At 45.7% G+C, this 14,135-nt stretch overlaps 2 protein-coding genes across 4 annotated transcripts in view; one reads left to right on the top strand and one right to left on the bottom strand.

Moving 5' to 3' along the window:
* The window catches only part of Su(var)3-3 (lysine-specific histone demethylase Su(var)3-3), a 107,694-nt gene that overhangs the window by 40,701 nt on the left and 52,858 nt on the right, over positions 1–14,135 (bottom strand). The window lies entirely within an intron of this gene.
* On the top strand, positions 1,766–7,603 carry Tollo (Toll-like receptor Tollo). Its single transcript, XM_083080652.1, has one exon. The coding sequence runs from the start codon at positions 2,268–2,270 to the stop codon at positions 5,988–5,990; it is 3,723 nt and encodes a 1,240-aa protein (XP_082936778.1). The 5' UTR covers positions 1,766–2,267; the 3' UTR covers positions 5,991–7,603.

The following is a 14,135-nucleotide window of genomic DNA, read 5'->3' as shown; positions in this document are numbered from 1 at the left end:
TATTACGCGCGCTTATAGACTGCTGAAATGCAGTCCACCGTTGGCAATTACCAGACCAAAGGAGGGAGAGAACTCGACGGAAGAGTGAAATATAATACCGATTTAAGGCTCGCGGCCTTGGTAAGGATCTCGTAATAACGATCAATGAGCAAATGGGTGATAAAACGTACGTTTAATTGCGAAATCGGTAATTCGCTCGCATTATCGGCAATAACAATGGTGAGGATACAATTTTTTTTATCGTCCTTCTCGAATATGTCATTACGCGTCTCGTCGAACGGATTAAAATATGCATTACGAGCGAAATTAAGCGAATTATGAGAGAAAAGAAAAAACGACAATAAATGTTTATAATCGCTGATGATCGATTTCAACGAGTTAACGCGAACGTTGTTTATGGTCATTTAAAGCTCGATGAATGGGGCCTGTTGGATCGCTGATTTAAGCGATGATGATGTATTTCAAAGGCCCTTTGCCAAGTAGGGGAACCCTACTTTGAGCAGGTAAAGGTAACAAATCACTCTTCAACGACGGGAGGGCAAACTGCTAAACACTGTTTTCTGAAAGGCGGGGTTCCCTATAGGAGACCACTTGACATGGTGTTGCACACAATTCCTAACACAATGCATCAAATCGTTTCACGATCAAAAGGATAAAAGTGTGCAAATTTTAAATAGTAAAAAGGTAAAATAGTTATAAGAGACCAACTCGAGTTCTATAAAAGATTAAGATGCTTAAAAACAAATGTTTTAATAAACGAGATGTTATTCATGTTTTAATAAATTTGACATTATTTCGAGATTTATAAATATTAATTATAATATTTCTTTTTGTGCATATGATATTGTAAGAAATTTCAGAAACGAAATTTAGTTTAAATAAAAGTCTTTCTAAGAAACACGCAATAAAATTTGCATATAAATCAATATAACTGTATTATTTGCATATAAATTTGCATATAAATTTATAACTGTATTATTGTATTACAGTATTAAATATTAATTAATTTATATAAAATGTAAATCACAGTGCAATATATGTTTTCATGAGTCAGATGACCACAGAGGGGGAGAAGTGCGGCGGAAATCTGTAAAAAGTATTTGCGAAGCACGGGACAAGCAGAATACGAACGTAAACGAGATTCGTACAAAGGCATCGAGCAAACATTCTTTTTCGAGGTCCCATTCTACATGACAGAATCGTAGAAACGATGTGAGAACAGATGATGGCGCGGTGAGGTTTCGTGAACGAATTGAACAGCAATACGATGAAAGAATAAAGAGAAGGGAAGAGGAAAGATCGACAGAAGGGAAAAAGGGTAGAAGGAATGAAAAAGAGAGAAAGAGAGAAGGGCAGGCGAGGGGAACACGAGATGCGGGGAGCGCGCGAGGAGAAGGAGAAAGAAAGAAATGGGAAAGATGCGCGGTGGAAAAAACGGAAAGGAGAGACGAGGAAATAAGAACGTGGCGCGGAGCGAGGGGGATGAAGGAGGCTGCAGATGCGAAAGAGCCACTGTAAGGACCCGGAGAGTGTACCTGTCTTGTTTTTATAGGCTTGCCAGAACGTCGGGACCCGGGTACGCGGACGACGACGACGACGACGACGACGACGACGACGACGACGAAGACGAGGACGAGAAGAAGACGGGGAACTTGGTGGGAGAAGAAAGGACGGTCGGTCGGGGAGCGCGGTAAGAGGCACGGGTACGGAAGGTGGCAGTCGAGGGATCGGCGACGGGGGGGAGGGAAGGGTAACGGAGCCCGCCGGGGCCTTACGACTCTGCCAACCAGTCCTGGAGGAACCGTGGGCCCCACCGGAGCCGCACTCGCGCGCGTCGTAAAACCGTCGCGGTAACTTTCGTTGTCCAAAAGAGATTTTTTCTCACCGACGGAGGCGATAATCTCGGGGTCATTGAACCCGCCTTCTGCTCTTTCTTCTCCGCAAACGCGTTGTTACGTCCTGCATCCTGTTAGCGCGTTACTTCGCTCGTGCGAGACGCAAATTACGCCGAGGATGAAACCGCCAGGATCGTAAGGTCGAGCGACGACCGAAGAGGAATGGAGAGGCGCGAGAGAATGATATGGATGACGTGAGGTAAAAGAGAAAGATAAAAATTGCGCGACGAGAGAGACCTAATGGTAATTTAAATGGAACGACGCACCGGTTTCGCGAGGCGCAGCGGCGTTATTCGAGACTGAAGAGCGGCGAGGGAGGGGGGAGGGAGATTCCATGTTGATGGAACATTAGAAGATCCACGCGGCGAAAAGATGCGGGGTAGTCCTGCCTTCCTCGCCATATTGCTGGGCACGATATTCGGTGTCCTCGGCGCGTCTCTCAGCAAGGCGCTCAGGTACAAAGCACCGGACGAGTGTAAATGGATCACGACCGGCGACGCCGAGGATGACGTGTCGCTCGTATGCCGTTTGCGCACCATCAACAGCGAGCTGGAGAACACCAACTTTAGCGTGATACAGCCGCAGCACACGGTGCGTCTGCGACTGGAATGCAGCGACGCGCTCTTCTATCAGAGCTCGTTGAGCGCCGGCAGCTTTCGGCCGTTGGTCGAGCTGCGCGAGCTCGTCATCGAGTACTGCAAGATCGGTAATCTGTCGGACGATGCGTTCAAGGGGCTCAGGGAGCTGCGGAATCTCACCGTGAAGACGCACAACACCGATTGGTCGGCCATGGCGCTCGACGTCTCCGCCGGCGCCTTCACCGACGAGCTTCGACAACTGGAGAAGCTCGATCTCGGTGAGAACAACATGTGGAGCATCCCGGAGGGCGCGCTCTGTCCCCTCGTCAACCTCGAGATTCTGAACCTGACGAGAAACCGGCTCAGGGATATCGCGAGTTTTCGCTTCAACGCTGCAACGAGATGCCTGGCGAATCTCAGGGAGCTGGATCTCAGCAACAACAGCATCGAATCGCTGCCGAGCGCGGCGTTCTCCGGTCTAACGAGACTGCATACTTTGGATTTGCGGTGCAACGCCATCGGTTTCATGGCGGATCGCGCGTTCGAAGGTCTCTCCTCGCTGGCCATCTTGCGGCTCGCCGACAACCGTCTTGCCAGCCTGCCGCCCGAGCTGTTCGGCGACGCTCGGGATATACAAGAAATTCATCTGCGTAATAATACATTGAGCGTTTTGCCGCCTGGATTGTTCAACGATTTGGCGCAGTTACTGGTGCTGGATCTTTCACATAACGAGTTGACTGCGGAATGGGTGAACGCGGCCACGTTCAGTAATTTAGTGCGTCTAGTGGTGTTGGATCTCTCGAGCAATCATATCGCGCGGCTCGATCCGACTGTTTTTCGCGATCTGTATAGTCTGCAGATTCTACGGCTGCAGGAAAATCTGCTGGAAAGTCTAGCGGAGAACACTTTCTCGGCGCTCTACAATCTGCATACCTTGGTGCTTAGCGACAATCGGTTGACCATCGTAGACGCCACCACGCTAAGTGGTCTCTATGTACTCAGCCTCCTCTCGTTGGACAACAACCGGTTGCACACGATACATCCGAGCTCCCTGAGAAACGTTTCATCCCTGCAGGACTTTCATCTTAACGGTAACCGGCTGACATCGGTGCCGGACGCGCTGAAGGCCACTCCCCTCCTGCGCACTCTCGACCTCGGCGAGAACCTCATCTCCGAGATACCGAGCGGCACCTTCGACCACGTGGCGCAGTTATACGGGCTTCGTTTAACCGAAAATCATATTGGCAATCTCACCAAAGGCGTTTTCGATCGTATCAAAGGGCTCAAGATCCTGAACCTCTCACGTAACCGCATACAGTACATCGAACCCGGGATCTTCGATGAAAATCTCAATCTACAAGCAATACGGCTCGATGGCAATCAATTGATCGATATCTCCAACCTCTTCGCCAAACTGCCGAATCTCGTCTGGCTAAACATTAGCGACAACAAGCTCGAGTGGTTCGACTACGCCATGATACCGACCGGGCTGCAGTGGCTCGACATACACTCGAACGAGATCCGCGAGCTCAACAACTATTACGAGATAGAGACGCAGCTGCAGCTAAGCACCTTCGACGCGAGCGAGAACAAGCTTTCCGAGATTACCGGCAACGCGATTCCCACGAGTGTCGAGATACTGTTCCTCAACGACAATCTCATCTCCAAGGTGCAGAGTTATTCGTTCTTCAAGAAGCCGAATCTGACGCGGGTCGATCTCAAGGGCAACCAGATCCGGAATCTCGAGCCATACGCGTTGCGCATCAGCGCGGTACCGCCCGACAAGCCGCTGCCCGAGTTCTACATCGGCGACAATCAGTACCTCTGCGATTGCACGATGGAGTGGCTGCAACGCGTTAATCGACAGAACCAGACGCGGGTGCAACCGCGCGTGATGGACCTCGAAAGCATCTACTGCAAACTCTTGTACGATCGCGAACACGTGTTCGTGCCGCTGGTCGAGGCGTCGCACTCGCAGTTCCTCTGCAAGTACGACACTCACTGCTTCGCTCTGTGCCACTGCTGCGACTTTGACGCGTGCGACTGCGAGATGACGTGCCCGTACAACTGCACGTGCTATCACGATCAGTCATGGTCGGCCAACGTGGTCGACTGTTCGAATGGCGGCCACGCGAATCGGCTGCCCGAGCAGATACCAATGGACGCCACGCGGCTCTACCTGGACGGCAACGATCTACGGGTCGTGTCGAGCCACGCCTTCATCGGTCGCAAGAAACTTAAGATCTTGTTTCTCAACTCGTCCAACATCGAGATCGTGCAAAACCGATCGTTCAACGGGCTACGCGACCTCGATGATCTACACCTGCAAGATAACCGGATACGCGAACTGCGCGGCCACGAGTTCGAGGGGCTCGACGCGCTGAGGCAACTACACCTGCAACGTAACCGCATCGTCGTGATCGGCAACGACACTTTCGCGCCGCTGCATTCCCTACGGGTTTTACAGCTGCAGAACAATCATCTGACGAATCTAGCGTTATGGTCGCTACCAGGCACGATCGAGATCAGGCTGGCCGGAAATCCTTGGTCCTGCGAATGCGACTATCTCCGGAGTTTCCGCGAGTGGATACACGATCCAAACGTCCGTGTTGTAGACGCGTCCACATTGCGTTGCGTGTACAACGTCACGGAATTCGAGACGTTCGGCGACGAGGTGTTCGCGGACGACGAGTTTGGTTTTTCGGTGAGCGTGAGCGATCGCGTCAACGGTAACGAGAGCGCTTGTTCCGATGCGATCAACATCGACGACGATGCGCATCGCAATTACACCAAGACCATCATCGAGAGGCAGATACTGCAGGATTATCTGCCGCTGCTGGTGGCGACCCTGGCCAGCTCCCTGGTCGTGATACTTTTGTGTCTGCTCGCCTTTGTGTACCGTCACGAGCTGCGCGTGTGGTTCCACTCGCGTTTCGGAGTGCGGATATTCTATCGGAGCAACGAGATCGACCGGGACGATCGGGACAAGCTGTTCGACGCGTTCGTGAGCTACAGCTCCAAGGACGAAGCGTTCGTCGCCGAGGAGCTGGCGCCGGTGCTCGAGATGGGCAATCCCTCGTACAAACTGTGCCTACACTATCGGGACTTTCCGGTCGGCAGCTTCATCGCCGATACGATCGTACAGGCGGTGGAATCGTCGCGCCGCACAATAATGGTGCTGTCGGAGAACTTTATCAAGTCCGAGTGGTGTCGCTTCGACTTCAAGTCGGCGCATCACCAAGTGCTGAGGGACCGAAGACGCCGGCTGATCCTCGTGCTGGTCGGCGACGTGCACCAGCGCGACCTCGACCCGGACATTCGACTGTATTTAAAGACCAACACTTATCTACAGTGGGGCGACAAGCTCTTCTGGGAGAAGCTGCGATTCGCGTTGCCGGACGTGCCCAATAATCAGCGAACGACGCAGCAACGGACGAGGCAGCAGCCGCCGCCGGTTCGACGGCAGCACAACAACAGAACGTCCAACGGATCGCGCACCGTGTCCGTCCATATATGATCCGTTTATACGCGACGTGTGTCAAGTGAGTCATTCGTGTCGAGCGGGCAACCAACGGAAGACTCGTGCGAGAGGAGACGAGCCTACGCTCGAGAATCTCTGCATTGAATTCTCAAGACGCATTCACTCAAGACGGTGCAATACGACGGTGCAGTGTGTGTAAATAAAAAAACCCGGAGGATCCGTATGTATAAATAAAGCGTGCCACGTGTACATAGACGTGTGTGATAAGAGCGACGATTTTCAGATGCTCTCTGCGGGCGGAAACGTGTAAACCAGGTGTATCATGCGCGACACGTAGAATCTGTAAATTGTTGTTAAGCGAGGGGGAGAGGATAATTGAAACGAAATTGTTGTGTAAATAGATTGTCGCGAATTACGAGCAAACTGAGACCGCTACTCGGCTCACGTGCGACGATTGAGTGCGACGGTGCGTAAGTACGTATGTGAACGTGCGTGTGTGCGTGTATATCGCGATAAAACGAGAGATACGCAGCCCGTCGCGTGTACTTAAAATTCGTTACTTCTGTGCGTCCTCGTTGCCGGAGATTGGCGGCCGTTATTATCGATTCGACTGTAGCGCGAATAATTTCACAGTCGATCAGCGGACCGTGCTGGATTTCTCGGGACGAGTGTCGCATCGTAAGAATTTTAATTTTATCGGCAGCTGTGTCTCGCATCCGCGATCAGCTTCTGCAGTAAAATATCGCTTAAATATCAAACCGACGCACCTGTCTGACGCAACACGACTGTTTAAGCCTGGCTCAAGCCACTGCGCCAACACACACACACAGTGATACCACTTCCTAATTATAATTATTATGTATATTTAATCGTGTTTTCCACTCTCTGGTTGATGACGAATTTCATCCAGCAATAACGAGCTTAACGAGTATTTCTCGGCGGCAGAAGCGTTGATAACGCTTTACGGTGATAATGGAAAATATTTGGGGCCGAACATTGTAAAGTATTATATTTTAGCCTTATTTATTTCGTTCGAATCGATAAAGAGACTTTATGTATGACTTGAGTGCGCCACGTTTTGTAATGACGAGTGAGAAGAAGAAAATACGGAGACATTAGTGTAACAAAGTTCGCTTGCCGTCGATTAATAATTAATTTAAGAAAATGCATAATTTACGCGCCGCGCGCGAAATTTCCATTTGAATTCGACGGTCTCATTATTTGCTGAGCAAACGTGAATTAATAGACGAGATTAATTAAACTTGCACACACGAATTCACATGTGGGACATTTATAAATTGTACATGTATATTTTTATAAACGTATAACGCAGATATACTCGTTCTTTGCACAGATGGCTCAATCACATCCCAGTAATAACTTCAGCATTAAAGAAACGTCATATATATACTCGAGAAAAAGATAAAACGAATTTTACGTGACGTATCTTATCCTAAGTGCGACAGTCGAATTCAAAGTGCGCAAGGAAATTGAACTGCTACTACAAATATTCGAGATATAATGTACAAACGTGAAATCGTTCTTCTTTAGCTTCCCTCGCAAGCGGTTATCATGTTTTCGCAAAACTATTCGACGCACAACGAAAAAAAGATATTATTTTAGAATAAAAACTATGACTGAATAATAAAACGTTCTCTTTTTATGTTTTTAATAATCCTCTTGCTTTGCATTTTGCGTTTCTTGCCTCCTCTCAGAAATGCACGCCAGATTACGTTTCCAATCACGTCCTGCAGATTTCCGACAAAATTTTCATTCGATATGAGTACTATCAAAAAATTTCTATAGACACGCCAATTCAAATAGCTTCGTATTCTATGCAATATTAGTTTTTAAATTGCGCCTTTCGAGGTAAAATATTACTTTCTTCAAACGTATTTGTGTCGAATGAGAGAGAGAGAGAGAGAGAGTGAGTGAGTGAGTGAGAGAGAAAGAGATATCAAAGGCGCATTAAAGCGAATTTACAAGCGGTATGCAGAGCACTTCCTCATTTTCAGTTAATGCAATAAAATGACAAAGCGGTATACGCGATATTCACGGCATGACAATTAAATCTACCATTTCGATGCGGGCTTTGTGCGCCATTTTCTGAGGTAGCTCGAGAACAAAACAATACTTTATGTTAATCGAGTCACGTCTGTATACATTGTCATCACGTCTTGTTACCGTGGCATAAGCAGAATAAGTAATATCTACCCGAGGATAACGGAAAAGATATCCTTGTAATAAATTACTCAAATTCAAATAATTTGTCGCGAAAAAAAAAAACACGAAACAATAGTAAAACTGAACATTCCAATTATCTGGTCGAGATAAAAATTCCTACATTCGATACAGTCTAATTCATACCCGAGAGTATCATAAGAGATATAAAGCCATGTGCAAATAATTGCCGGTTTCTGTTACAACACGGGATAAAAGAAATGGCCTGCGAAAAAAAAAATCTAACTTGTCAATTATAATCTTGGCGATCTTATCGCACGACGGCACGCAAAGTCCCAGCTGCGAAACTAAATGAGCCACGCAGGAAAATTGTAGCTACGTGAAAACGCGAAATTGCCCGGCTCGCTCGATTGCGACGTAATCGTCGCGCGTAATCAATGCGCCAACGTAATAGAACAGAGGTGCGATTCGATCGACGCAAGAAATAATGTGGTAGCGACGTTGACAGACGTCGGGGATACCATAGCCGCTACTATATCGCGTCTCTAACGGTGTCACGATAATGCAACGAGCGAAAGAGAAACGCAGAGTCCCACCCTACATACCGGGTATATAAACTATTTTGCCGGGACTATTTTGCGGTCTGGCTAATGGCTAAACGCGAAATTTCCCCGCAATCGCATTGTGCTCGTCGTTTCGCGGCAGCGATCGTAGGTTGCGTCTCTAACATTTAGCCTTAGGTGTTTTCCTCACGTCGAGCGAAGGGAAAGATGGATCGATCGGTTGTGATGGACGTTCTCTGGATGCGAGAAGGCAACGCAATATCGATTTTATCATCACGCGCGTGACATTTAAGCCGACTCGGCGAATTATTTCCGACGAGTAATCAAACTAATCGGCGTACGCCTCGTGATTAGATTATTCGATATCTATTTACCGTAGCATTCTTCGTTCAGCCGTGTTAATCATACGGGAGCTCTCTCATTTGGAGGGAATAATACCTACGATACAGAGAAAGATTCGCGGAAAATTCTGCAAAATCGCGACACTGGTCCACCGGAAAAATCAGATGGCGAGTGCACACCTCGGGCCAGTAACCAGAGTCAACGCATCTATCCGCCGATCCTGTTCTGCCACTGGTGTAATTAACAAGTGCTTAACAACATATCACGGGTAAAACACTCTTTGCTCTCCGTTGAAAACTCCTGGTCAAGGCGGACTCGTCAACCTCGAGTCCCCTCGAGTATAATTTAATGTACCGAGAAAAATTCGAGATACCACGCTCTAGTCCTTGCGACTCGCGAGCGAGCCGAGAGAGAGAGAGGAAGAAATTATACGGATGGAAGGGCGAGATCGTAAGATTTCAATGGTCCAGATCCACTCCAAGCGCGCTTGTGGGCGCGAAAGGAATCAGGCGTGTCTATCTCGTCGGGATAAATAATGAACCGGACGAAAATCGTTCTCAAACGCGCAGTTTAATAACGGAGATTGTGCAAGGAATTTATAAACCTGTTCCCACTTTGTTCTCGTTTATACAACTTAATAGGACAAGACGGTGACGGTAGCTGCGCCAAGAAATTAGCGAGACGATGGAATCTGCAAAGTTAAGGCGTAAAATTGATACGTTTTTATATCACATATGAATCGACGCGACAGGAACAACGGGCAATAATACATATAATGCGATACAAGAGTCGATAATGGAGGAGAGTAACGGATTCGCGGCTAAAACGACCGACGCGAGTAAGGAATTTTAAAGTCTCAGAGACCTTCACTAAGGAAAATAATGAATTAGGAGCGATGAAATGCGCGTTTATTCCTTCATATTCCGCCTCTGCCCCCTACGTTTTTGCAGCTCGCTAACTCGTTCGCTCAAGCAGGCTCTCCGAGAATGCGGCCTGCATGCCTATCGACCCCTCCCCCGCACCTTCCTCCTGTCCCCTGCTAATCTGGTCGCCGATGCTTTATGCGGTATAACGGAATTTCTGTTTGCGCTGCCGGCCACAACCGGCACCGGTCATCGTCGTCAACGTTGTTGTTGTCGCGCGAATCCTGGGGATTCGCGTCTCGAGTCGATATCGGCGATTCGATCATTGAGCAGCCGCGTTTTGTCACGAGTCAAAGAATCATCCAGGAAGCCGATGCGGGATCGCGAGGAGACATTACGATCAAAATCCGAGCGAAGCTTTCATCAAATCACGCATCAGGAATCGCGTCATCTCTCCCTCGTGCACAGTAAAAAATAAAATGTTAATTTTAACATTATTCACATGTCCCAGAAAGTCTTTTAAGTTAAAATAACTCATTTGTCGTATGTTACTTATTGACAAACTAAAAATGTTAAATAATTGACACAATACTTTACATTTATTTTTGTTATCGTGACTTTCAGTGTAATGTAAAAATAATATACAAATTAATTAAAAATTACATTAAAAAATAGTTACAATAACTCGTAAGAAATATTGAGGACATTAACATGTAATAGTAATTATTTTAACTTAAATTATTTGTAATAGAAACATTTGAGTTTAGTAAATTTGATTATTTTTTATGTCAAAGTTCAAGATTATTTGAAGATTCACTTTAACTTTTCTTAGAATGTTAAACTGACTTTGAGACATGTTAATTGTTTAAAATGATTACGTTAAAAATACTCAAAATAATATTCCATTTCCAAGAGATATATACAAAGTGTTAAGTTATGAAGTTGACATAAATGTAACATATGAAAACGTTATAAAAATAATAACATGTAAGTCGTATGTTAATTTTACATTAAAGTACTAATCAAAATGTGGTAACACAAGAAAATTTTAACATATGGACGTACAATATTTTTACTGTGTGATTACAAAGTCGACGACGGGACGATTGTGATAATTGCGACGTAATATCATGATTATGATTAGGGTAATTCTCGAGGTCTCTTCTCCTCCTCATCGCGAACTTATCTCACGTGCAATCGTACATCTTATGTACACGCGCATTTCCCTTTTTCGATGCAGTAACTAATCGCGCACCTGTCTAGATATCGAGAGGAGATTAATGGAAAACGAGAAAAAGGGAGAAGTAAAAAAAAAAAGAAAAGAAAAGCCGCGCCTTCAATCACACCGGTCCCGCGTGTCGGCTGTGAACTTTACGCTCGCGCAAACGTTGTCCGCGTTTAGTTTAGTTATCGCGACTGGGAATTTAGTGTCCTGTTTGCATTGTATCGCGAAGCAAATGCATATATTTCACACGTGCGCCATGGCCGCCGCCGTCATGTAGCGGCCTGCTGATTATGCGAACCTATGCTATAGTCGGTTATCCCCCTGCATACGTGTACATAGTCGCGAGGGCACCGTGTAACATCATAATAACTCGCAGAAATCATCCGTGCTCTTTTGTGCGTGTTACTTTCAAATGTAGGCGAAAGAGCGGAATAATGACGTTAAAGCGCGCGACCCTGGCGGCTATGGTATTCCAGGTAATGACCGACAATTAATTTCGTCCCTTACTTACTCGGTCACAAAGAATATCGCGGCCATTGTGTGCTCGTCTCAAAGCTATTCTCGAAGCGCGACACGCATATCTCGCGTGCTCGATTAATGACTACTCTTGATATGAAAAAAAGAAAAAAAAAACGCTGCATAAAGGTGCATTAATATAATAGCTCTTGATAATTTTATGTATAATTTACAAAACATTTTTGTGAAACGATAAATTATTATATTAAATTATTACATAAATATTTTTAATATTTATAATTATTATGTTAATTGACAGTAAATTATTATTGAATTATATTTTCTATGCAAAGAAATTAATTACACAGTTCGAAATAATTTTTCCAAATATCGAAAATTAAATGTAACGCGTTAAGACGTTGCAATTTATTTTGTAACTGTTTCGATTGCGAACGCACAGCAAACGAGTTTCTAGTTTATCGTGTCAAACGCAATTAATCAGAAGCACGGCGAATAAATTTCTCTCGAAAGCAGATATATACGTCGATTTCTCGTCATCGATGATGAAGTCAATCTTGACGAACGTTTCTCGGGTCGGCGGTATAGAGAAGGTATTTCGTGATTTCACGACCGCCCGTTACGAGACTCGCGCGAGCACGATAGTCGGATAAATGGACTTTTAACGAACCCCACGCGCGCGCGAACGCTGGATAATTCGATTTATTAAGCAAGTGTTGCCTCGTCCCGAACAAGCATCGCTAATATTGACGGAGGTGGATCTGCCTGTCGTTGCGGGACTGACACTGGCGGAAGAAACATTTCATGGCGAGAGCCGCGCGAAGGCTCGATCGATTACAAAGCACTTTCGCGGAACATTGAATTGGATCCAACCTCTTCTCAGTTCGACGAGAGAGAAAGAGGGAGAGAGAGGGGCAGAGAGAGAGATTGAAAATACAAGTTGCACCGACCGGTGACTTTAATCAACTCTTTGCAAGCGCAACTGCTCGAGAGGAGAATCGCGGGGCGTGTCGGAGCCATTCCCGGCACTCGTGTATGGTTACAAGTGCGGCATGGGAGAGACTTTCGTAATAATACCATAGGACCCCGTTGACACGCTCCGTTGCGCATTAAAGCCAGCTGACAATCCGCCAAACTTTTCGACATTTTCAGAGCGCCGTTCGCCATTTTCTTCGAAAGAGTGCACGGTATTTCCTTAACGAAAGTACCGAAGAGTCTGTTGAAATTTTCATCATCGCAACACTCCATTCGCTCTTCTCTCCCGCCGTGCAATATCGCGGAAATTTTCTATATTAGTTCTACTACTCTCTCGTATGTGTTAATTACGGTTTGACGTGTTTCATTCCGCCGAATATTCCGCTTCAGCGAAATTCTGGTTTCCTAGTTTCTGTATAATGTAATGCAAATATATGCGAGGACCGCCAGGATTATAGAGGATCAGTTACGCAGTGCGAATTGAGTTGATCCAATCAAGCAATGACCTGGCAGTTAAGGATTAACTCTGACATCTTATTTAAAAATATCACTATTTAGTCTAGATTTACAAACTTCTCTTACATTTTATTTTATCGACCTTGGAATATTACTTTCAGACTTATTTTCAAGAGAAATATATTTGAAATATTTAACTCTCGCGCGCAAATACGTATTCTCTTTTATAACGTAATTTTAAATCGTGTTAGAAATTCGAATGCGAGATGGGGGAGGCGCTTTGATCAAGGACGGAAATTGAAATTGACATAACAAGGAATTAAGTAAAACACTTTCAAACTGTGTCAAAGGAGTAACCGCAGAAACAAGAGCGCGTTACGCTCGGTCTCGTCACTTTAATTGCATCTACGGATCCAAGTAATAGATGTGAAGTTAAGCCAACTTGTACAAGTTGATTCTCGCGCGATCAAAGCGCTTTCGTATGTAAATGAAATTATTTTAAGTTTTCAATTACAGAGAAGACGCGCCATCATTAGGGAATAACAAGTTTCCGCTTCTACTACATCGATTGTACTTTCAAAAAATGTGCATTACGCGACGCACGGTTGAAATATTTATATAAATAGTAATTTTTTCAGACGGATTTACATACGTATTGTTGGCGCGCACGTCGAATGCAAATTTCGGCAAGTTGTAAAATAACTATAAAAGGGAGATGTGTACACGCGCAGCAACCTCGCTCGTACACGCGAGCGTAGCCTTGCGGGAAGAACATCTGCTGCTGAGAAAATGAGCACAGCTGCAAACGATCGAAATTCTCGAGCACAGCCATTCCGCCCGATTTCGTGTCACGCGCGATGGCAAACGCAAAACAATGAAACTTCTGGAGCAACGAACGCTCGTGTTATTCGCCTGATACTTCCGATACATCTGTGACTGTCGATAAGATTGCTTCCAAGATAACAATCATCCCCTGTGTCAGTAGCAAATGTATAATTCCAGCTCTTCTGTATATCTTTTTTCATAAAAAAGTGATTCCTAAAGAAATGTCAATGTTATTTGTTCGATAATCCATTTTTTAAAAGGCAACTTTTAATCAAAC

Source organism: Camponotus vicinus, unplaced genomic scaffold, assembly GCF_025532165.1.
Source record: "Camponotus vicinus isolate PSW18456_S1 unplaced genomic scaffold, iyCamVici1.0 SCAF_10, whole genome shotgun sequence".
Classification (NCBI taxonomy): Eukaryota; Metazoa; Arthropoda; class Insecta; order Hymenoptera; family Formicidae; genus Camponotus; species Camponotus vicinus.
This window is presented reverse-complemented; position numbering and strand designations above follow the sequence as displayed.